Source organism: Aythya marila (assembly GCF_965140915.1).
Source record: "Aythya marila genome assembly, chromosome: 2".
In the NCBI taxonomy this organism is placed as follows: Eukaryota; Metazoa; Chordata; class Aves; order Anseriformes; family Anatidae; genus Aythya; species Aythya marila.
The window spans coordinates 103217810-103243841 of NC_139043.1; the positions used below are offsets into that span (position 1 = coordinate 103217810).

Sequence of the window (26032 nt, forward strand, 5' to 3'; positions counted from 1 at the left end):
GAGAGTTATAACAAACATTTACTCCTACATTGCTCGGTCATTTTATAATTTTATTGGTCAAAGCATCTGATTGGAATCCTTTTAACTTTTGTAGGTTTTGGTAATATATTAACTTTTTTTTTTTTTTTTTTTTTTTTTTTTTTCCAATAGACTGCAGATGGGAAAATATTACAGTTTCCCTGGTCAAAAATGTATCTGATGAGGGAGTTCGTGAGTGGTGGGTTTTGAATCAGCTTGGGAAAAGATATAAAACATCTGAAGAGAGTCTTGAACTCTTCATATTCAGTGATAAAGTCAGTCCACCAAGCCTTGGATTCTTAGCTGGCTATGGGTAAGAATGAATCTTTACATAAAATTAAAATAATGTAGATATGATAGAAGTAGAGATTACTTCATTTGTTTTTGGGAGTGTGTGTTATTTCTTTTTCTGTGTTGCTGTAATGTTTGAACTTCCAGAAATGGGCTTCTGTGGGAGTTACAAATCTATTACTGTTACCTATAAAAGGCTTCATATTTTTAAAGAAACGATGTGCTCCTCGATATCTACTCTCCAGTGGGGAGAAGAAAAAAAAAAAAAAAAAAAAAACAGAAGAAGCACCCTTCGCACCAATTTCCTATTCAAGTAAAATCATTCAAATGATATTAGTTTAACTACAGGTCAAGTTCTGCCGAAGTTCTGACCAGTTTTAGCAACCTTCCCAATCCCATGCATGTGGCCAGGACTCTGGCTGTAAAGCAGTTATGAAATACAGCTTCATAGACAGAGGGAGTCATGAAACTTGTCATGAAACTGAGTCATGCCTTGCTAGCATCATTCTGGAGAACTCCTCATTGGAGATTTATCATGGGAGGTCAGGTAAGCATTAGTCTGTCATGACTGACACATGCTTTAATAAAAAATATTAGATATGAAATCTGACCGATCACATTTAGTAGTTGTGGTATTTCTTTCTGTGGCTCCCAAGCTGTAGCAGACAGGACATGAGACCATCATCATCAATGACTGAGGCTAAATCATTTAAGGCAGCAGGCTCAGCTGTGTATGTTCACAAATTCCTGTAGTGTTTGAAGAGACCTTATTTTCCTTCATCCTACAACAAAACAGAAACAGAATCCTAATTATAAATTAATATTCATTCTGCTGATAGACTGCAATTAGCTGTGTAGATGAGCTCCCTCTCACTTGACTGACCCTTTTTCAAGGTGTGGTTTGAACTCTTTCCATTCTTACTTTTCAGCATCATGGGACTATACGCATCGGTTGTCCTGGTGATAGGGAAGTTCGTCCGTGAATTTTTCAGTGGCATCTCTCACTCTATCATGTTTGAGGAGCTACCCAATGTAGACCGAATCTTGAAGTTATGTACTGACATTTTCTTAGTACGAGAGACTGGAGAACTGGAACTAGAAGAAGACCTGTATGCCAAACTAATATTCCTGTATCGCTCACCAGAGACAATGATCAAGTGGACTAGGGAAAAAACTAATTGATCTCTTTGGTGTCACACTGCGAATCAAGTTGATTTCATCTGAATTTTAAAGAAAGAAAAAAAAAGCACAATATTCTCTTAAGAGCTAAGCCTTTTATAGTTAGGTAGCGATGATTTTTCACTGAAGGAGTCCTGGAAGCTACGGCCTTAGGAATCCATGCTGCCTTTCAAATTAAGGATCGACAGTGAAGAAAGTTGGATGATTTGCTGTTTTTAATGTGCCACTCCTCTACAATCTGGGGACTGCTTTGTAATTTAATCAGCAAAAAAAATGTTTGCATCTGCGTCTGGTAATTTAATTTTCCAGACGATAATTATTACCCTCAAAGAGAAAAGAAAGGAGTGAACCCGCAGATGACTCCAGTGTAACTTCCCAACCTTTTCTGGAGCCATATAGATTGGATTGTGCAATATGCTGTTGTACATCACTGACATTCAAGCTACAGTAATGGGACGCTGACTAGCCTTCAGGACACCCAAGACCCAGGGCCCCAGTGGGAACTGAAGACATTCTAGCCATACCCATTTGTAGAAAAGCAGAGGTTTTGATGTACAAAGGACACTGTGGACAAACCTCTGTTAGCAAAAAGAATACAAGTAACAATCTCTTTAAATGCCTTATTTTATTTGTACAGTCGCAGAAAACATTTCCACCAAACATCAATGACTTTTCTCAGGAAAAAAAAAAAAAAAGCAACAGAAACTTGACACTTTGTCAAGGGTAACTAATGGCTAGAATAATTATGGTGAAATATTGGGATGTTCTGCTGGGCCATTTTCTTCAAAGTTACCGCTTTCCATTAGATGAGAAAAGAAAGTGAATTCAATGACATAAGGAGCTACTTCATTTCTTATAACCCTTTGAAAACTGAATAGTGTGTGCTTCTCTCTGCTCCCCATGACATGCTTTTTCCCATTTCAATGATTTAAGGCAACCATTGTTTTGCTCTTAGCCAATATTCTTCTTCCAGTGTTTCAGGTATACAAAAATGTTTACATATTCCAAGTCACATTTTTACATCTGAGACGGGTTTTTTTTAAGTTCCCAAATGTAGACATACATATGAGCTTGAAAAATGGCCTTTTTTCTTAAATTACTATTATTAGTGACACAAATGGCTCATTAAAGTTCATTGTAGCATGAAAATTTACATTTGCAATGTAGGTTTCATTCCATGTTAAAAAAAATATTGAGAAAGAATGATCATTGAGTGGGTAGGGTATGTTAAAAGGGTATACTATGTAGTTTTGATTCAGTAATGACTTAAAATAAAGCACATGTTGCAAAGTCATTTTAGAAGTATTTTTTTCCTCTGCCTTTTTACGTGAAATGGGAAAAGTTTGACATTCTTCTAACTCTGTGACAAATAGGTCTCTTTCTTGTAGTTAGCTGCTATTTATTATATGAATAATTAGTTAATCACCAGAAGGAAAATAATACAACATAATTTGCTGGCACATTTTACTGCAGAACTTCATAAAACAACACAACTGAATGAAGTTGCAACATACTCTGCTCAGTGCTTCCATGACAAATGCTGTCACATCCATTCTATACTGTGAAAAACAACATTTTGAGCACAATGAAGTGCATAAAATAAAAGTTGCTTCATCATATTGAAACAATAAAATCACTTGGTGACTGGAACTCACTGGAAGACAACCTGATTTCCTCTAAGTGTAATGGAAAGGTGGCTCCTCATATAGCCAGGCAGCATTCCCTGGTGGAGGGTTTTGCCTCATTTCTTCCATTCAACCTGTGAATGAAAATCAAAATATACAAGGCAGCCCTGACATAGGATCCAACAGGGATGCTAAAATGTCCTTTGTGGTTAGATGGATCCTTATCTGTGTTCAGTAATTTTAATTAGGCAACACTGGAAGGAGAAGAGTGAAGGGTGTAATGTGGTTCTTAAAGTACCAGCAGCAGAACCATGCTGGCCATAGTTGGCCTCGACTCACTTTTTGTCTCCCTCTCTTTAACAAGCACTTACTTTCTGGTGAGAAAACTCTGTCTGCGGTATGAGCTGTACAGTTATTTGAGCTTTGCAGAAATGTGCTGCTCTTTCTTTCATGGATTGATCAAACTTTGAAAATAAAAGAGTTCTTCTGTTGTTTTTTTTTTTTTTCTTTTTTCTTTTTCTTTTTTTTTTTTTCTTTTCTGAAACAACCTATAGTAAAATTGGTGACGTATGGACTGGATAAGTGACTGCAATAGACGGAAAGTGTACTGCTAATCTCCACCCTTTAAGCCCAACCAACCAGCTAAAGTTGAACTGGCAGCCACTTCCTAGTAATATCCTCTAGGGAATCAGTATCGGGGCCAGTACCATTTAATGGCTAACTTGATTAACAACCCTCAGGATGACTTAGAGCACAGTCTCAACAAGTTTGTGGCCCACACCAAACCTGGGGCTGGTGAGGTTTATAATAATGTATATGTGTCAACAGCCTTTCTGGGGAGAGTGGTTGATACAGTGGAGGGCAGGGCTGCCTTTCAAAGGGACCTAAAGTTGCTCGAGAAATGGGCTGCTGTGTGCTTCATGAAGTCCAGTGAAGTCATAAAGACCTGCATCTGAGGTAGACTTACCCAGTGCAGCATTTCAGACTGGGTAGTGGGTAGAAAATAGCTTTGAAATAAAAGGACCCAGCAGGGAGGAGGGCAAGGGGGGTTGTTATGTGTATATCAGCAGTGTACCCATAAAGCAAAGAAAGCTAGCTCTATACTGGGAATATTTACAAAAGCACTGCTTCAAGTCAAGGGGGCTTATTAGTCCCTTCTACTCAGCACTTGCAAGACCACACCTGAAGAACTGCACCCAGGCTTGGGGACCCCAGTGAAAGAAAGACACTGACTTAGTGGTGTGAATCTGGGAGAGGGCTGGAGGATATGACAGGCAAGGACCATCGTAGCAGATAACCACTGCTCTGAGGAGAAACTAATGGAGAAATTTGCAAAACACCAGTCATATTATGGTTGCCACATATTCACGGCATTGTGATTGATACAATCAGCATCGTGTGCACATTTACCAACTCCTATTTAGCTGGCATGAAGGTTGCTTTCCAGGTGCTGCCCCACAGCATATTCTGATTCTGTGACTCTTCAGGAAATGATGGCATGGCCTGCTTCAAGTCCCAGACCTTGAAGATGCAGAAGCATGCATGAAGGAAGGAGGCCAAGACTGATGAAATCTAATGAGATCTAAAGGGTTGGCACCCTTACTTTGAGTTCCTCACAGGTTTGGTGGATGCTCAGTCCAAGGGGTGTTTGGAGCTTTTCCTAAGTGCTTGGCCATCTCCTCTGTGTAGGAGCTTCACTTTAGATGAGAGCTGGGAGACTGCCACATGGTGCTCTCTCCAAAAGGCTCAAGCTCCCAGAGGAGCTGCTGCCTGGAAAGCACCCCATGGCTCATTTCAGCAAATGTCTCAGAGACACCACAAGAACCCAGCCACATTGCTTCTGAGCAAATCAGACTGCTCACAAGAAATCAGGTGCCAGAAGGTGGGTTTGTCCCTGGGGTCTGCTCCTCGTGAGCACTTGCAACTTCTATGCATCCTTGTCATGTGTTGTGCATTAGTGGCTGCTCTCTTCATGCACCATTTTTGATTCTTCTTTATGCTTCAAGCTGTAGCAATTGCTCTTTTCTTCTCCTTCTTCTTTTTTCTTTCTTTTCTTCCTTTTTTTTTTTTTTTTTTTTTTAACCCATTTTCAAGTGAGGTAAAAGGTGATATTTTGCATTTATCTGGGAGAAGCAAGAACAACAATCAGTAGCCAGAAGGGTAAAAGTCTATCAAAGTTATCAACACAACATTAACAGGAAACATGTTCCCATGTTGCGCCTCTCTTAGCAAACCCTGGTGATTCCTGCAGCATCTAGCACTACACTGAAGACAATCCAGTTGGCTGTAGTTGCAGGTTTAGCTGCTCTGACTCACTACAGGCAGTAAGATCTTGTTTTCCACTATAGTCACATTTTGGTGTGGCATCTCTTACAGCAACCATGTGGTAGTGGCAAGCACCATCCAGCATGTGCCTTGGCAGGGGGGTGGGGAGGAAGGGAAAGGATTAATTTTTAATTAATTTTTGGTCATTAGTTTTTCAAGCCACTGCCTCCCACAGCCCATGCTAGGGCAAAAGAGGCAGCTGCCAGCAGACACAGACGGTTCATGACAATGTGATCATCCTGTAGCAAACATTTGGGAAAAGTGCATTTTTAACACTGTGGCAGCAAGAGTGAGGTAATGCAGTAAAATATTAATGAACTGCTTCAGGTGACAGGTCTAAATACATTGCAGAGGCTAAACTTTGGAGGTGAAGACAGTGTATTAGTTTCATATTAATGAAACTACCTATAAAGTTCTTCCCCTCCTCTAACAAATATTAATGGGGAGGAGGACAGAGGGAAAAGGGAAAGCTAGCTATAAACCTTGTGATGTTTCAAGAGAAAGCGCATGGCATGTTAGTACAAAAGTGAATGGTACCTTCTTCCTTCTACTCATCTAAAACTGATGGCAAACATCCTTATGGATGCTCCCATTACTCAGGTCAAGTTCTGTTTTGTAAAGGGTAGTGTTGGTTCAGATGGATTTGGAAAAAATACCAACTGCACTGACATAGTGACACAGCAGCACGCCTTTTGAGATGGTTGGACTCTGATGCAGATAATACATGTAGCTTAGAAATGGAAATTAAAAAAAAAAAAAAAAAAAAAAAAAGAATTAAAATTGGGAATCTTTTTAAGTACATATTTTGGTTATAAAGGTCTTCTCTAAGCAAGTTTCAAAAAATTTTAGATGACTATCATTTTGAAAAGAAAGCATCACTAAAGTGAAGTACATTCAGTGAAGTACGTTCCCCAAAAATCTCATTCCACACAACATCCCATGATACCTGATTGCTCAGAAGGATCGATGACTGCCTCTCCAGTGAGCCAGGAAGTCCAGGGTCACTGTTAAAGCTCCAAAATAACACTCTCCTCCATATGGTGTCACAGTATTAAGGATGAGCTCCAGGTACAGCACCGTGCTACCTGGCCTAAAAAATAAATAAATAAATAAATAAATAAAATACAAATTAGATATGCATTGTTTTCACTTGTTTTTATTCTGAGTGTATAGTTCGTCATCAGCTGAGCACAAACACAGTGCTCACTGCTGATGACTTTGAAGATGAGCAGAAATACAGATGGAATTGCTTTTTGACTTCTTGTTCAAATGGATAGGAAAAAAAAGAAAGGAAAACAGATTGAGGAACAAACAGTTAAATATGAAAAAACTCAATGAATGTTTCTAACTACTAATTGTTTTGCTGCAAAAAAAAAAAAAAAAAAAGAAAAATAAAAATAAATAAAATAAACAGGCCCACATAAACAAAGTATATTACTTAAGTCTGCTTCAAAGGGTACTTACAGGACAAAAATGATCACTTTTGGATGGCTTGATGCTGCTCCCTCTCTTCTTTGCACCTAATGAGAACAGGGTGACGTTCATTGCTGGGCTCCCTGTTGCTTGTCATCAAGTCTCATGTGCACCAGCTGTCAGATCCCCTTCCCTGCCTCCTAAACATCTCCACAGATTCACAGCTGCCAGGGCCCTACTGCAAAGCAACAAAAGGCAGTGAGCCCAGCCTCCTCACTGGTGGTTTCAGCCCCATATCCACCCCAAAGAGACTTCCCAGACAGGCAAGGTCCTGCTCCCACACTGTGCATGAGACACCAGCAGAGAACTAGCAAGGGTTCACGTTGGAAATGCACCTTCATGCTCTCATCCCAGTAAAGCACCAGGCAAATCTAACAAAGCAAAAGGCACAGCCATGTAAAGTGAAATGGCTGAAGGTTGTCTGTGTGAGCAAGGAGACAGAATGCATTTCAGATGGCTTTTTGAATCATCCTTTTTGATATTTATCATCCAAGCTATTTCTTTTGCTCTGCTCAGCCCATCTGGTAATTAGCTCATGATGTGTGGATTCAAAACACATCCTTAGTACTCTGTTGATGAAGTAATATTTCTGTTGCTTGTTTTGCCTAGACAGACTCCGCAGCCATTCCTCCAGGGCCGTTAGATTTATGTAGCTACTTCAACAACTTACAGCTTTTTAAAAAAGAAAAAATGTTGGTGGTCTTGGTCAGGGTCCAAATGACAGGAAGGGCGCTGGTCTCCACCAGGGTTTCTGACAGACACTGAGTCTGCTGTGCTACAGCTCAAGGAAAGTGGATACTCAGAAAGCGGCCCTTGCATTTGTCTTTTTCCCTGATCTGTCCACCCCTTCCCATGCTTCATCTCAGTTGAGCGTGGGTTCACATGGCCCCAGCTCTCTTCCAAAGGCATGCAAGGAACTGGTCCCTATGACGCATGCTATCTCAGAGCATCCTAGGCAGAGTCTGGAGGCACCAAGAAAGGTCACCTAGAGAGAGGGTGCTCCCTTCTGCTGAGCTTTGCAGGAACCCCTCTGAACCAGCTGTCCTGGACACAGCCAATTTCTATGCCTGCAATTTAAGGCAGAGACAAGCCCTATCCTTTCCCTGTGGCCAGTCTCACTGACACCCATGCACTGAGCTGGATCTCCTGGGTATGAAATAAAGAGCAAGTCATGCAGAGTGGCGGAGATGGCATCTTTCTAGCCAGCTGCCTCTGAGCAATATGCTGGAGGGTTTCCTTGAAGCTCAGCACAGCACCCCGAGGTTTTCTTCATTCCCAGATACAAAAGCACGAACTATTGAGAAATGGATGAAGGGACTGGAGGGAACAGACTGACTCAAGCACTCCAACGCAACCAACAAGAAAGGGATTAAAATTCTCCTAAAGCACTTTTATTATTATTATTATTATTATTATTATTATTATTATTATTATTATTATTATTATTATTATTATTATTATCATCTAAACGGCTATAAGTCTTTCATTTACTACAGCACTTCATCTTCTAAGAAAGTCCCAAAACAACTTCTAACATTTGCATAGGTCACATGAGCAAGAAAGGACAGTTATTTTCCTCATATCTGAGGGCACATTTCAACAGTATCTAGGAGAAGAAAGAACCACACACACGCACATGTATACTCAGCTGGTCACGTGTTGAAAGACACTTTTCTCAGCAGCACAGACCGTAACTACCAGTTTTAACAGGAGAGAAAGCTCATCATTGACAGCCTACATCTCTGACATGAGGGAACACACTGCTCTGAAGACAACACGGGAGGGAGCATTTGTATCCACTCTGAGTCCACAGGGATCATGAAGACAAACCTCTCTCTATCAAATTGCCTGCAGGCTGTTTGCTTGCTCTGAGGCTCAGGTATTTTAAAGCACATAGGTCATCTCCAAGGCAGAATTATATACAAGAACAGTAAGATAAAGCATTCAAAAAATAAAAAAAAAAAAAATAAGTTATGAAAATATTTCTGCATAATGCCACTTTATTATCATTATTATTATTATTTTTTTTTTTAACACAAAAAGTTCCAGTAAGGCTATGAGAACAAGTCAAAAAAAAATTAAGATATGCTGAGGAAAGACTGATAAATTAACACTTGTGTTCATGCTACCTACATGGCCAAGGGCAAATGCTAGACCAGGTGTGCCCAGAACTGGGGCACCTCTCTCCACTGACTATGCATGGAGACCAAGTGCTAAACAAGGGGTCTGAATGACAGACCTGAAGAGGGCTGATTTATACCCTCACACCCTAATACAGTTCTCAGCCCTGCTAGCTGTAGACATCTGGTGTAGCTTTGCATTATACTTTCATTGTCCAAGTTAAAGGTAAACACACGGCAGCATGCAGTTTCACTCGTCTTGAATCATGTTGGCATCATTACTTGGATACTATGGCAACAGGTAATATGGAAAAATGATGCAAGGGTGACCAGGAAGAAACATGAGGGTTTGTTAAAGGAAAAACATCATTTTTAATTCTGTGAAAAAATCAAATGTAACCACTGCTGTTTACAGTAATGTGTTTTCTGTTTCAGCTGGCAACACCTATCTCCAAAAATATTCCTTCTCTGCTATTACAAATTCATCTGGAAGGTCCACAAAGCAGAGAGATTTGCCAGTTCTCAATACACTGCTTACTATGAACCGAAGCTTTTTTGTTTTTTCTTCATCAGTTTTCCCAACCTATGTTTATGAAACCTTTCATGATGGATCAAAATAGACCAAGGACTGTTTTACCTAATCAACATCATGATTTGGCTGCGCTTCACCAAGATTCAGACACTGTGAGTCAGCCTGAGCCAACACTCTACTTTATGACTTTCAAAAGCCTGTTTCCCAAGGCTATAGTTGAATTCAATCAACAGATGAAAACTGACATATTTTTATTTGCTTAACCCCTACCTCATATAAGCTCTACAAATAAAAAAAAAAAAAAAAAGAGGCAGCAGTAAAGAGGAAACTGGGGGGAAATCATTGAGGAGGGTGAGATGGGGGATGACGCTTGGGGGTGACAAAGGCAGCCACACACAACACAACTCACGAGGACTCTGCATTGCACCTGACTTGCTCTAACCCTGCAGACACTATGCATGAAAATAATGTGTGTAGCTTTGCTGTGGCACCCAGCATCACTTGTCACAAAGGCACTGAGACTGACGGAGAATAAATCTCGGTCCAGGTGCACTCGAATTTCAGACAAGCAGCAGCTAATGGAGACGGGCTTCAGAGCAGGGACATGGGTTCCTCTTCTCCTACCACCTCTGTCAGTATATTTTAATGACGTCACCTACAGGAGAAAAAATAAACCTTGGCAATTCACTTTTTTTTTTTTTTTTTTGGTAATAAAAATGTGTGCTACATTTAAGCAAGACTTGGCAAGAAGTTTTTCATTTGTATAGTTAGATTCCAAGCCATTTTGTGGAAGATTTGGTCTTTTGTGCCATTTAAAAAGCCATATATGCTTACGTTGTTGACATAACAATTAAGACATTTACTTACAGGTGTTTATAGCCTCATTCAATTTATGTTTAATGGAACAGTCAGATTGAGAAATTAGACTCACAGAAGTCAAAAAGTCTGAAGTATGGATTCCCAAAGGAACTGTAATGTATATCCCAGTTCCATATAAAACCAGAAGAGAACTGGTTCAGATGTCAAGTGCAGTATTTTTATTTTTATTTATTTATTTATTTGATTTTTTTTTAGAAAAAAAGCCAGTGGAATACAAATTGAACTCTGAGCTGCAGCACAAGCATCTGATTATTTCTGTTCCTGGAAGGCACCCCTAGGCCTCCCCTCTCTCTCCCAAGCTGTTACCAACCAGCAAAAATAATGCGGCTTCACACCCAGTACATGTTGCACAAGCCCATCCACTCTCCACTTGGTCACCTCCTGCAATGGTCACATTTACAAAGAAATGAGTCAAAAACAAACAAACAAACAAACAAAAAAAGATCAAAAGCCACATTGAGTTAATCAGTGGGCTGGTACACTTCTACTGGTACACTTCTACTGGTACACTATTGCACCTGGTCCTGCATCATGCACACTTCCTGGGAAACACCAACACCAGTAAAAAGAAAATTCCCTTTACAGAGAGGGTGTGTATGAAACCTGACTGTGCTGCCTCTACTGAGAACGTTATAAAGCATGAAGCTGACCCCTTCCAGCAGTAATCACTAACACAAGTTTCCAGACGGTTGCTATCAAGATTTAGTGCTATTCAAGTTCCTGGCCATAGGAAAGGTTGAGTGCTGATCAACACAATCATTTAAAATAGAAGTCCCCCCTCTTCCTGCAACACCCCTCCATCCGCACACTCCCCTTCCGCTGCTGGCACTCCGCACGCTGCTCACCGGGATCCAGCTCATGGGACAAGCCTACATTTCCTGACCTCAAGTCTAGCCTCTGAAAGCAATATAAAACATTAAGGAGTGCCGGGGAACAAGAATGGAGAGACAGAGAGACATAGGGAGGTTAAAGGGAAAGCTAACTACTGTCTTCAAACACCTGGTAGGTGGCTATAGAGAAGATGGAGCCACACTTCTCTCCAAGTCCCACCATGGTGGGAAAGGAAACAACAGAGACAAGTTGCAACACTGGAAATTCCCCTAGATTTGAGAATTCCCTTTTTGTTGGTTTGTTTTCTACCATGAGGGAGGTCAAACACCCATGGTGACTTCATCATTCAAGGCATTCAAGGCTCAGACAAATTACCCCAAGCAAGGTGGTGCAGCTGTAAACCTGGTCTTGTCTTGAGCAGGAGCTACTCTGGGACCTCCAGAGGTCCCTCCCAAACCCCCTGATTCTGTGATCCTCACCTCTGGGACTCACTTTATACTCTGCTGGTTCCTCAAGACCAGCGTTTTGCATTGAAACTATTTTGCTTAATTTCTCTCTCTCTGGCTGTGTCAGCCTCTGTTCATAAAGATGTCTGCAACATGCTATCTTCTTGCTCCATCTCCTGGGGAAGTGTTAGTTCCTCAAACTGTTCCTGCAGAGAGTACTGATTGCATTTTTGGTGTAGCTATTACTTCTTAAATCTGTCCAGGTGCTGATTACAGCTGATAAAATGGCTGAGAGTGGTTTTCAACAGGACTTACAGTGCTGTCAAAACCAACATTTGGGTGAGACTTTATTGCTGATGAAATTCTTCAGAAGTCCTCAACCAAACCATATGCTGCAGCCTGCTCCCCTGAGGTTTTACAGATGTTGTTCCTTCTGACTGTCTAAGCATGCTTCTCCATGCCCTGAGTGAATATTGGCTGGGAGGGTAGGAGGTGAAAAGATGGAGGGGAAAAAAATATCTTTGGCATTCCATTTTTTGTGGCATTCCTGTCCCATAAAATTCTTCGTAGTTGCATGTTTCACCCTGGGTCAAATGAAATGTCTTCAGACCCCCGTGCTCTCTGGTCATCCCTCAGCAACAGGTTGACCATGTAGGGCCATGTCACCATAAAGCCATCAGCCCTTCTAGAGCCGGGATAATCCTTGTCCAAATGTTTCAGTGAGGCATTAGACACAGCATTGCTGCAGAAAACACAGGGAGCCCTTCAGAACAGACCCTAAGTATTATGGAGGAAGTATAATTGTCTGGCCAGCACAATTGCATAGTTCATAAAGAACTGCCTACCTCTAAGCATCTTTAGCATCAGCAGTGCCTGTCAATAGCAAGATTTAAACTCTTTGGAGACATCTAAAAGCTCGACATCTACTGACTTAAAGTATATAACAAAGGCGCATGCCCTAGAAGAGAATTGGGTTTTAGGAAACAGGTCTATGACATAATTCTTTAAGCTTTTTTATTTTTACTTTTATATTTATTAAAAAAAAAAAAAAACAATAGAGCTACTCAAGTTCACCAAATGATCACAGAGGCCTTACCAGACGCCATCCAGCACCTAATCAAGTGTTAGGATTATAAATACGATGTGTCCCAGCAGCAGTTGATCACCAGTCATCAATGGTTATGTTGTCTTTACAGCTTTGCACCACTGGGACAAAGAAATTGCACCAGGAAAGTGGTGATTTCATTGCATAAGGCAAGTGCTGTACAGAAAATAATTAGTTTACAGAAAATGTGGGTTATGTGAGTCATGCAAATCACAAGCTTTTTGCTTTCTTTCTTCAGTAACATAAGGCAGAAGTGATCTCCAAGCTGCTGAACTATAAGTAGAGCAACAAGGTAAAATTACAAGCAGATCCTGGATAGGTGAATCTGCCTGGCTCTGTCTTGGAGACCAACATAGCCTCTCCAGGTTCCCAGAGAACAGCCTTTGTAATGGAACTTGCAAGAGACCTTGTAGGAAAGCAGATGGAAAATAGGGGGTGTGGATTGTATTTATGCTTGCTAACTCTTTTGAAATAATGTAGATAGAAGAATTATATCTCATTTAGAGAGAGAAACGTGTTATTTATGAGTGGATTTCAACAAGCAGAAAAAAAAAAATCCTGGAGATAGGCATTGCCCTAAAAGAGGAACAAGCAAGCAGCAGGAAAAGGACATATTGCTGGGAGATGTCTTAATGTTTAATTAGATCACAGAGATTACATAGAGATCATCCAGGTGAGCTGGAGCCCCCTGGGATTTCTAGGTGCTTAAAAATTTTTAAAATTAAAAAAAATAATAATAATAATTAAAAAAAAAAAAAAAGGTTGCAATTGAGAGGCAGAAGACCCGATCTCCTTTTCAGCCAAGCATTTTTCCAGGGAGTTGCCCATTCTCCTGGCTTATTTAACTCTGACTTACTTCCAGAGCCAGCCAATTTGTACAGTTGGGTCTCTCTCTGCTCACCACTAGCCAACACTTCACTAATTTGCAGCTGCCATGCTCAAAGTAAGATAAACCAGTTCAGTAAGACTTACGTGGATGTGAAATATTAGAGCTATTCCTATCTGAAGCCAACTGAACAGGTCACCCCATTGCCTATATGAGGCGGCTGGCAGCATTTTTTAATGAAAACAGAAGGAAAGTGATTGAAGCACCAGCCAGACCCTTCTCTGAAATGCACAGATCAGTGGGAGCACTGGGAAAATGTAAGTGGAAGGCAAAGAAAGGTTGGAGGCCTGGTATCAGCTAGGATCAGATAGCAATGGCACAAGCCAGTATTTGAAAGGCATGTAGATTTAGAGATTTGGCTTTTGACAAGCTCTTTACAAGCTCATCAGAAGAAGTCACATTGTACAGCCCTGTAAAATATAATTTCAGTATCAGACCATGAACTCCTACTTCTTGGATCCCTCTCCTCAATCCTGTATAGCTGTGACCTCAGGTTTGCACATTCCAGCAGCTGTTATATTTTCTTTAGCATTCAGCCTTCTTCAGCTTTCATCACAACGACCTCTAATCTCTTTCAGAGCTGATCTGGCAAGAAATCCACATTGAAAAACTGTATGCAACAGCTCCCTAAAGTCTGCAGGTCTTATGAGCTTGGAGGATTTCCAGCCCTCTCCAAGGGACTCCCCACTTCACACTCAAAATCTCAGACAATTGGGCTGACATTAAATACAATTTATCTTCCCGATTCCTCAGGGGCTGGAATGAAAAGGGGGAAGAATACATATAGTTTTAGGTATATGAATAATCATACAACATAGAAAGAAAAGCTTTGGGTGACAAGTGGAATTTGCAGCTGCCAGGGCAGGGTAGCAGATCACAGCTCAGCTGTGCCCATAAGCTTTAAGATGTCCCATTCAGCTTCTCATCCCCAACAAGAGGGTCCAAACCACACTCACTACTCTTGGCTGCACACAAGAGGGAAAAAATCCACTAGTGTAGTGGCAGGTCTGGCTCTGTGCTGTCATCTGCTTGCTGGCCTAGATGCTCAAGCCAGACCAATGCCTGCACCCAGTGTGCAGGGCATAACAGGTACAGCTAGCTTGGTAAGTAAGTATGGGAGGAAAATTTAAGGGGTGAAAGAGATGACTGTGGGAAAAGAGGGTGATCTTGTCACAATGAAGGTTTGTCTGCACCTCCTAGACAATTCTAGGAAAAGAATAAACTAAACCAAAGGGAATAAAAAACTGGAAGCTCTATATGTAAGTATGTGAAGATAAGGCCCTTAGAGAGGTAAAGCACAATAAATTTGTGGTAGAAACTTTGTTCTCTTAGAGAAACTGGGGGTGGGCTCGCACTGTACACCTAAGTCTCATTTCTGAGGGAAAAAGTGTTAAGAATGGACTTAATTAGGAAGAGAGGCAATAATATGTTAGCCTTCAGCAGTGAAACCCCCGTCCAAACAGTCTTGTTTGTAGCTATGCTTGAAACCATGTAGTCTCTCCTGTTAGATATTGCATGTAGCCACCAGGCAAGAATACAGAGATGCACACTGGCATCCTGCATCATGTCTGTGTGACACTGCACAAAGAAATGCTGTATATGGTAATATAGTGCTTATATTTGTATATATTACATATGTTCATATGAATTGCTTATATATTGTGTACATATTTGTTACATTGGCAGGTTTATAGTACGGCTTCTTTCAGCAGATGCCAAGCTTTAATTATTTTGTGATTTCAAAAAGCAATCTCTGATGTTTCCTCCAGGAAGACTGCTTAGGGACTATTTAGAAATATAGCAGATGGGATGAGTTTACATCGTAGCTGGTCTCTTCTCCTAGGAGAACCCCAAACACAAGTATTTTGGAGCAGTACCCTTAGTGGCTCATGCTGACAGTTCAAGAATTTAGCAAGCACTCAGTCCTACCCAGACCAGGAAAGTGATCCAGGTAAAGACTGATAGATGCCCATCTTTCTCACGTTTTCCAAAAGTGTCAGATCTCACAGAGACACACACATTGCTCATTCTTCACATGAGAGGTTTGGTCTCCAGAGCCAACTACATGAGCCTGCATAGACCCATCCCTACCTGCGGCCCCAGCCCCGCAGCTATAATGGCCACAACAAAATAACAAGGACAAACACTATGGCTGGCTTTTTAGATGGCCTTGTGCTTGACAGGAGGCACTACAGCTACAAGAAAGGGTTTGGTTGCTGAATAAAGCAACATGCCACTTAGATTTTAGAAAGTCTTCGGCAGCAGGGCAACAAAGCCAGCCTGTGCAGCAGGGAGAGACTGGGGAACAGCTCACAACTGATGGGCTGTGAGTCTGGCTGTGCTCAGCCTAAGATGAGAGATGGCTTGGTTGCAAGCATCACTGCAAATGAGAACTTGAGAGTGCTATCATTCTCTTGCATTACTTCATAAGCAAGACTGCTGTTAACACTTCTTCCCTCAGAGGTAAAAAAAAAAAAAAATACAATAAAAACCAGTGTTATTGCTTTAAATGAATGCAGAACTACTAACCACATCCAGACAGTAACAACGTGCAAATCGAAATGATACTGAAATGCAGGAATTTGTCATCCAACATCAATTCATACAGGAACCTTAGCTTTTAATTTCTACACTAAAGGGCATTTATGACCAATATCATCAGGTTTAAAAGCCTAAAACGAGCAATTAAAAAAAAAAAAAAAGTCTCAAATAACATAATCCAGTTACTTTGGAGGAAAAAAAAAAAGTACATCAATCTGTCTTCCTACATAAAATTAATATCTCTGTGCACTGTTGCACTCTAGGAGAGATGACTGCATAGTCCTGAAGACATTGCTGCAATGAGTGGAAAGGTCTTCTTCCATTTCAAGATACATTAATATTAGCACATTCTGCTATTATTAATAGGGTGGTACAGGAATCTTGTGTTAAAAAAGATGGCATTAACATTAAAAACATTCAGTAGGTGAAAAATTAATTTCCACCTTCATCCTGTACTCATCTACTCCATAGTCTTATTTAACTTTGGTAAGGACTCCAGCAGCTTGGGAATGAGCGCTCTATCTTTTAAAATAAATCATCATCATCATCATCATAATGCCATAGCCCCATGCATAAAAGATGCTGAGCATCCTGAACAAGAAAGAAGTAAATGAAATACTGCTGACAGCAGTCTGAATAGAGGCAGCTTCACATACCTCGTGTAATCCCTAATGTGACTAAGATTTAAGATGATTTGTGAACATCCACATCAATGCTTAACTGCAACCTGTAGCACCAGTTGCATGAATAAACTGTCATGCAACTGAATCTTCAAAGTTTTTGAAAGGATTCCCTCCCACCTCAAAGCAATTCTCCAGACATTATATGGCCATGAAATACTTCTAGATCAAAATTTTTCTGAGTGTTGCTAAGTGCAAAGGCATCACACAGCTCTCTTGGGATTCCCCTTTGCAGTAACGTTTAAATATGTATTTTTCCTGTCACTGGTGTGTCTACAGCATTAGCATTGTCATCTGGATTTGGAGTGTGGGACTGAGGACAATTTCACAAGGACTTTCATAGAATCGCAGAAAGATTTAGGTTGGAAGAGACCTTAAAGAGCACCTAATTCTAACCTCCCAGCTCTGGGTCCAGTCTAGACCATACTAGTGGTCTAGACTGTCTTATTAAACTGATTAGCATCATGGAGAGGTTCTGTAGCACATGAACTAAACCTATTTTGTATGAAATTAATGCAGTGAGTGCACTGCAGGTGTACATTTAATGTGTTATAACCACTTAAAGGCATTCAGTCCGTGTGACCAGATTTCTTTTGCCTTCAGCCCTTTTCCATCTGGGGAGGAGGTGTGACATGGCCAAGTATGGAGAAGTACAGAAGATCCTCAGGACCAGCCTACAACTAGGTAGTGTAGGACTCCAAGACCACACACAATGTCTACGATAGATCCTCTGTACTGACTCCTTTGTCCCACTGATGTGTCCTTACTGCCCCATCCCATCCACAGGTGTGGACAGGCAGCACTGGAAGTCTTCAGCCACTATTTAAAAGCATTGTCTTCTTAGAGGTTGAAATGATGGTCCAGCTCCACCCTTCAACCTCTGCACATCTTCAGTTTTTGGCTTCTTGCTGCTTTCATCCTCACTGCACCTATTTTCTCTCCTGGATTCCTGCACGGGGTGTTACAGATCACCAACACCCTGATGGGAGAGTGCAATGGAAGATATGGAGGTACAGCTTGCTGTCCCTGAAGGAGAGTCCCATGGTGCCCCTTCATAGTGCTGTATGCTCCCAAGGGAAAGCACTCCCCAGCTTCCACTTAAGTCTAGGCTTGCTTTATTTTGGTGTGAGTTCAAGCTCAGGACCTAAATCTTTCTTGCTGTCTTATTAAACTCTGGAGAGCAGAGATACGTGGGTGTTAAAATACGTTCCTTCATCAGTAACACAGAGAGAGCTTTAAATGCTTTGCTAACACCTCAGCCTACAAAGCTGTTGGCCTCAGAACTCAATCCATTTGCTGTCCCAACAACCAGCAGAACTACTCTCTGGGTTGCAATACATCAATAAATCACATTCAGAAGTTTTAGGGCAAGTTAGATTCCCTGAGAAACATGACTTCTAAAAGGGAAGAAAATTATTTTCAAGCTTTCATGGCTGGAATACCTCATGGCAACTTTAGAGCTACAACAAATTCCTCTGTAGGAGGAAAGATTTCAGGCAAAAATTAGAGAAGGGATTTGATTTATAATGGAAAATAAGTTAAAAGTAACAGGCCAAGTTTTGCTTACACTGAATAATACTTAGCACCTACATAGGAAAATTCCCACTGACTGCAGTCAGAGTAGATCTGAGGCTTTAAACATGCTGTCTCCACTTCTGCTCCAGAATAAGAGTGCTAGAAATTAGGTGTCAGACTGGGACATGCCCTTCCGATGAGAAAGGGAAGAAACGGTACACATGGAGAGCCCTACCTTCCTCCAGGGGTATAAAGACAGGCTGGCTTCAGCTCTCAAGGGGAAAACTATCTTTAATTGCTCATTAAACTAGTCATTAAACACCTCCAGGAAAAGGGTGAGCAGCATTAGCTGTGGTGGTGCCCAGGTCCACGTTGGAGCTCGCAGCTAAAATAAGGAGCGTGGGGAAAGGACCTGCCTCAGCCGCCGGAGACTGAGTGCTTCAAGACTGCTGGGTTTAAGCCAAACCAGCTAGGAAACAGGCAAAACGTGCACTTTACTGCTGGTGGAGACAGCAGGTGACTGCCTGCCTTCTGCTGTCAGCCAGGTTATGGAGGCAGCTGTGTCCTCCTCCCGCCCGTGGAAGGGAAGGGAAGAGGAGCCGGGCTTCAGGGCAGGAGGTCACAGCTCCGCTCTGGGTGAACAAGGCCTAAAGGGAGCGAGGCTGTCTGAGCAGCTTCCAGCCCAGCTTTATTGCCTGCTGCCGTATCTCTTCTCCAGGTCGCAAAGCAACGTCAACGTAACGTGTGCTCCGAGAGCAAAGCTGCCATTTGCGGCCTTGGCGGCCAGGAAAGCAGACAAACCTGAGCATCTGCGTTTGCAATCTCCACTGCTCCATAAAAGAGAAGGTCAGACAGAAAAACATGTGTTTCGTATTTGCAAATCTGAATGATTTATATTAGGGGAGCAGGGCTGGACCGTGTGCAGCCTCTAGGTTGTTAAAATTTAATTTACTAATCAATTACTATCAGATGCTAGACTTCTTCAGCTGCCCCATATGTGAGGAGCACAGTTTCTCACAATACCCTGTCTTGATTTCAGTTCTGTATCTCTTTCCAGGGGCTGAGGAGAGACAAGGTAAAGCAGGTAAGGAAAATAATTTTATTATTTTTTTTTCAGATCAAGCAACCACTCAGCCCCACAAGATAATCTTGTTTATTTATTTATTTATCTTTTAAGTAAAAAAAGCCACCAGAGCATTATCGGACCTTTTCTGTTAGACATTCAGCTCAAAGAGAAGATGCTGACCTCCTGCCATTATTTGTACAAGGCAGCTTTACCTGAGGAAGCAGATGCATTAAGATGAATGGGAGTTTCCTCACCTCAGGGGAGCAAGTCTGGAGCAGGCATTGTGTCCCCAGCTGTACTGCCTTCATTTTGTTTGCATTGCTTCTCAGCAGTTAGTCCCATTTTAAAACTTTTAAAGCATTATAAAGGTACACCTCTCACCACCTGAAAATAAGTGAACTAAGATGAAAAGTAAAGATAGAAGAAAGGGATTCTTGCTGATAAACATCCTTCCGAGTATGTGGGTTATCAGCTGTAAGTTGGATCTCCCAGGCTATACAGATTTTGGCTGCAGGCTTGGAGTTAATTCTGACCTTGGAACAGGGTGTGTGTGGATCTTTTTAACTCTTAACAAAAAAACATACTGAAAATGCAGGATTCAGATGGCTTACATTAACCAGAGACTCTCAAACACAAACTCAAAGCAGCAGCCGGAACATAACATCTCTCACAGATCACAATCTCATCCTTATACACATGGCAACTCCCACACAGTCCTAAGAGAGCCTAAGGGTGTCTCCCAACTTCAGGAACACAGGCACCATCTCTATCCTTAAAGTTGGCTTAAAGAAACCCTAAGAGTCTGCAAGATGTCTGTGGACACAAGCAGATGACAACTGAATGGCCCTGCCCTCTCCCTCTTACGGATTTTTGTATCACAAACATTGCACTAAGGCAGAAATCTCATAGTTTAGAATTAGGAGTATGCAGAGCATTTATTATGCTGCTTTATCCCATCCATATGCATCCTCTTCCTTGAACGTACTTGCCCCTCCCAAAGGGACAAGACAATATTGTCCTTTCTCAGTGATACCTTGCATATCCAGCTTGGTACTGTTGATGGGAGGCCTGAGTGAGTACTGAAACTCATTACAAAGGACACAATTATCTCAGCACACTTTTGCAGAGCATGTTCTTCATTTACAAGCCAGAGAAACAAGATGGTTTTCAGACTCCCAGCTCCAGTTCACGAAACAACTCCAGTTACATACAGTTCAGGATACAAACATCAACACTAGCATTGGTTGAACAATTTTTTGAATGTCCTCTGTTAAATTTAGCTCCTTTCTTGGTTAGTAAGTCATGCGTTAAATGATCCTGGCTTCCTTTTAACGTGGTAACCTAAGACCAATAACATTTTGAAATTATGGGTGAATTGCCAGCTCTTCTCTCCAACTCTTTGCTATCTGCATTTTGGGTGACAGGTTCCCTAAGAATAGGTTAATGTTACTACTCTTGGAATAGAAGAGGGAAATATTTCAAACTGGGGAATAATCAATCCAGTCCAAACTTTCAGATGGAGAATCATTCACATTAAGATTCATGAAACTCTTAGAATTCATTATTTTTTTCCAACAAATACCCAGCAGGTCACAGGCAGTTGGACAACTAACTCCACCATGGTAATTTACGAGACTGTCTCATAAATTATAGAACTACAGATTTCTTTTTTCCTTTTTTCTTTTTTTTTGTGGGTGGGGGGGAGGATCTGGAGAGAGAATAGGGGTGGTGGGGTGTGGTGAGGCAAGAAAAGGCGAAGAAGGGGAAGGAAGCCAGAGAAGTGAGACACCAGGCCTTGAGAGTATTTTAATGCCATCAATTACCTAAAAACTAACTGTAATAGATAGTATATCAGATTGTGCTAAAGCTTCCAATGCATAATGTTCTGAGTTGTGTTTTTTTTTTTCGTTTGTTTGTTTTACTATTTCTGAATGCTAATACTTCAGATACATTTATACCTTTCCAGGACACCTCATTCAGCCCCAGTTTCACTAAATGCAGAAGACAAATAACTGTTGACCTGATATTACCCATGCACAAAAACTGGAAAACTCGAGCAATATTGCTTTCTAGCAGATTTATTCCTACCTGGCACTACTGCTTAGAAAATGCCTAATTAACAGACAGTTAAACCAGCAGAGTGAAACATGGCAATTTGTGTGTAACAAGCACATAAACAGCAAGCCAAGGTAGGGCTTCTGGGTGTAGCAGGGCCACGACTGCAATAACTGACTATAAATGCTCTTGATGGAAGAGGACAGCAGACAAGAAGCTTTTAAGCCAAGGCAAAGAACAGAACCAGAAGCAAAGACTGCAGGCTAATCAGCCCAGCAATTAGTCTAAGTAGCATCAAATCTCTATTTGAAATCCCTCCTGTAGTACCACTTGGAGACCACTATTTTCCACTTTCTGGCACTGTGGGGTTTCTGCATGCTATTATGTTGTCTGTGCCTCTAACTCTGGAAATGGCTGCATTTCAGTAACAACTCAAACACCCCCAAGTGTCATTTAAGAAGCTTGAAGACCATTTGCCTGAAATGAAAAGGCCTTGACAAACAGTAGATGTTGCTTTGACCTCCAACCCATCCTTGGCCACACAACCTCCCAGTCCACTTTTCTCTTCTCTGTAACACCCAGCAGCAGGATCCAGCACTTAATACCCTGACAGAAGAAGAAAGCAGAAATCTTTCCCCCAGGAGTGGGGTCTGTGCCTGGTAAATACATAGAGGAGTCTCAGTCAGGCCCTTGCCTGCCATGGAAGCCTGTCTGGGAGAAAGGGGTGAAAGCCAGAACCTTGAAATCCTCTCACTGCAGGAATTTTGGCCTGTGGGTACAGTTGGCTGCCTTGAGGCAGTGCACCTTGCACACAGCTGAGGATCAGCTGCATAATGTCTGTAGGCAAGTACATGAAGCAGGGAGAGAGGGAGAGTTTACTGCTTTAGCTTGACGCACGCTTGGAGAACTGCAGATTCCAACTTATCTCCCACTTTGAACCCCAGGGGCTTTCAATTCCTGACCCAGAACCAGACTTCAGGATTTGCTCCCAGCTCTGTGATCTCAACATTAATTTGGCTACAGGAACATCCATAATTACAAAATGCAAAAATTGCATCATTGATAAAATACAAAATTGCAGTTTTCCTTATATTAGCTATTCTCTGTCCTTTTTCTGAAAGTGATTTTTTGAGTTATGTGCAGTCATGGATGTGGCAGATCTGTGCACACACTACCACAGAATTTCATTCACTCCTGACAGTAAAAAAAAAAAAAAAAAAAAAAAAAAGTCCCAACCTTTGATCATTTGATGCTTCTAACCTCAGCACAGTTGGGACGTGCAGCTTCCAGACCTTTCAGCCAACCTCTCCTGCCTGCCACCAAGACCTTTGTACGAAAGAACTCAGTGAGCAGAAACAAGATCCTAATCAAGTATGTATCATCCTAGACTTCTGCGGGGAAGAATTTGATCACAGCCTGGTTGTGAGAGGTTGCCAAAGGCCCACAGGCTGCCAGTGGTTCATCCAAGAAAGTTTGGAAGGCTTTGAGAGACATGAAGTATCACAGTCTGGCTCAAAGAGTTGATATGTAATGTGGCATCCCTAAAACAAAATGAAGCATAGGAGTGAATGCAATTTAGAGATTGATGGGCTGAACAAAAAAAATACACCCCAGCTGCCTTGGAGTAACTCAAATCTTCATCTGAGGAGTAAGTGGCTGCCAGGGATTTTCAACAATTTACTTAGACATCAGGAACATCATCATCTTTAAATACTAGTTAGACATGATGTTTAGGAAAATTGGGAAGAGAGCCAAAGGCACAAATAACTACACTGAAATAACTTAGAAGACTAGCAATAAATGTAGCATTTGTATTTTAAGCAATTAATTCACATTTATCCCTACCGTCTCAAAATGCTATACTTACAGCATGTGCTATATTAGTGAACCATATCACAGTTAATTCAAAGGATTATGAATTCCTCAGTCAAAGAAAAAGAGTTCAATGAGGTATGAGAGCCCTTAAAATTCTGCCTCAGCATGGAAAGTTACTGCAGAACAGTTTGTATATTTTAAGTTCAAACCTTCATTTAATCTACCACAACTCCCAAGATGGACGTGGTTTAAATCTAATGATTATATATATCATTCACCTACTATTTGTGTTTGGTCAAGAGCAAAAAACAAAAACAGGAACAAAATGCCAGCCTAGTTGTCACCAAAATGCAGTACATCCTGGAGGGCTGACAGAGACCAGTTGCTTTCTGTCAGCTCCAGCTCTATAACAGTATATTCATTTTATTACTTGTTTTTCTCCAATGAGCACAAGTCAAGCCAAGAAACAAGAAAAAAAAGTACTTAAAAGGGTGAAGTTTTTCTGGAATATCTCACCAAAGGAATGGCTTATTTTTGCCTCAAGGTAAACAGAAAAAATGGAAAACATCAAAGACTTCAAAAAATATTCGTGCTACAGCAACAAAGACAAAATGCATACACCTATAGAATGGAGAAGGGAAACCACAAGCAGACAGCAAGCAGAATCACCCTTTATTACATTCTCCATTGGTTTGCTGTACTTCTGGATAACCCACTTCATACTGTATGAAGAAACGTATTAGATCAAACTGGTATAAATTTGACAGTAACTGAAGGGACACCATAAAGAAGTAATTTCCCCTAATGCATTGCAGAAGAATTGTCAGTGAATAATGAAATGCCTTTAAATCTCTAACAAAAACAGCAGCTTGAGGGATTTATCCAAGCCATCAAATGCGCAATTCACATTATGGTTCCCTCCAGCAACTCTCTTATTTGTCAAACTGCACATTATGTCTCCAGTTGTTCCTCTGCTTTTCTTCATACTTATCATAAGAGAGCAAGAGTACTCCTAGCACTGGGCTGGAAACCTTCTTGGTGCCTTCTTTTCGCGTCCACTCCTTTCCAGATCACACACTGCCTCCTTGTCTCTTTCTATGCTTCAGTCAGATTGAATGTATTAATTAGCATTTTCCATCCTCTAATCAGTAAAGATCAGAGCACAGAACAATAGCTGTGTGTAAAAGCAGATGGTATTTTTGTTAAAGTGATACAAGACTACATACAGTACTCAGAATTATTCATGATGTAATCTGCTATAAGGAAAACTCAATAGGCATAGGCTTTTCTCCCAATGGATGATGTACCAATTAAGAAACTATTATATTCTGCTTTACTGACCATCCAAAAAGGTAATACAAAAAGCTGTGAGCAACACGTTATAATCGAGGAAGTGGAACAAGGGTGCAAAGAAAAAAAAAAAAAAATCATGCAATCAACCTGCCTTCTTCACATTTAAAAATTCCTCTTGTTCTTTTGTTCATTTTTAAAGTAGTCCTGAAAGGCCCTGAAAAAAAAAAAAAAAAAATGAATTTGTCTTTCCTCTCCAATTTACAACAAACCCGCTGTTTTAAGTTCAGTAGAGTGATCACAGATGTTTCTCCACACCTCTCTCATACAGAAGTGATAGACAAACTTATCCTTGAAGCAGAAATACCTTTTTGACAGGGTTGAAGTAATTAATGCATACCCCAACTTCTGAAGCTTCCAGTTGTATCATTACTGCATTTCAGTCTCCAGTCTTGTGAGTAAACACTACTTCAAAAACATTAGTTTCCCGTTAGATATCCCTGATCATCTAATACAAAAAATTATCATGCCATAAATGTAGGTGGAGATATGTATATGCATACGTATGCATTCAGGCTACTTTGTGCATTTGCTAGCTTGGCTGCACGTCATTAATATCAGGTTCTGTTTGGCTGCACTAAGCCAACCATGAGGCATCCACACCTGGTCCAACATCATCATAGCATCTCCAGGCAAGTATGGGTGACAAAATCACACAAACATGGAGCCATTTGACAGCCTATCCATCAAAGGATGGATAACATACCCCAAGACAAACAAGCGATAAGCATGCACAGGCATGTGCACACTTACTTTCTTGAGTTCCCTCCTGCCACCATCTCAACCACAAGATTTTTTTATTTTTTTTTTTCTTCCTAATTGCTGCAGAATAACAGATACAGAAAAACAGCTCAATTTCTCAATTTCAGATAGCATACTAACATGCATGATCAGTGAGGGAAGTGAAACCCTATATTGGGGAAGGTTAAGGTCTCAGGGGATCTAAGCTTTCTACATACAATGCATCTGTCTGAATCAATAGAAGAAAAAGGTGCTTTCTTTTCCTTTCCAGTTTTCTTTAATAGCAGGGTTTGTCACCAAACTCGTGTCTTGCATCAGGAATACTCTGATGTAATTCAAAGTGGGGAACTCTTCACTGGTGTTTCAAAGAAAAGCAGCACTCAGGAATTCCCACAATACGCAACATCTGGTAAGTTTGAAGGGATAAACATTAAGACTACTGAAATACCAGAAGAATATCCCACTTTAAGGTGAAGTTTTAACTATACCAGTATTTCTGCATCTCTGTTATCAAAGCTTGAAAATACTTTGCTTGGAACTCATTGCTACACAGCTGCCT

At 41.0% G+C, this 26032-nt stretch overlaps 1 protein-coding gene across 1 annotated transcript in view; it reads left to right on the forward strand.

Annotated features, from left to right (window-relative positions):
* Positions 1 to 3034, forward strand: part of PIEZO2 (piezo type mechanosensitive ion channel component 2) — a 311014-nt gene extending 307980 nt beyond the window's left edge. Inside the window, exons 51-52 of the mRNA XM_082754254.1 lie at positions 151 to 331; positions 1239 to 3034. Of these exons, the coding sequence (XP_082610380.1) occupies positions 151 to 331; positions 1239 to 1491 (434 nt within the window). The 3' untranslated portion in view covers positions 1492 to 3034. The remainder of the gene's footprint in view (positions 1 to 150; positions 332 to 1238) is intronic.
* Positions 3035 to 26032: the final 22998 nt, after the last annotated feature.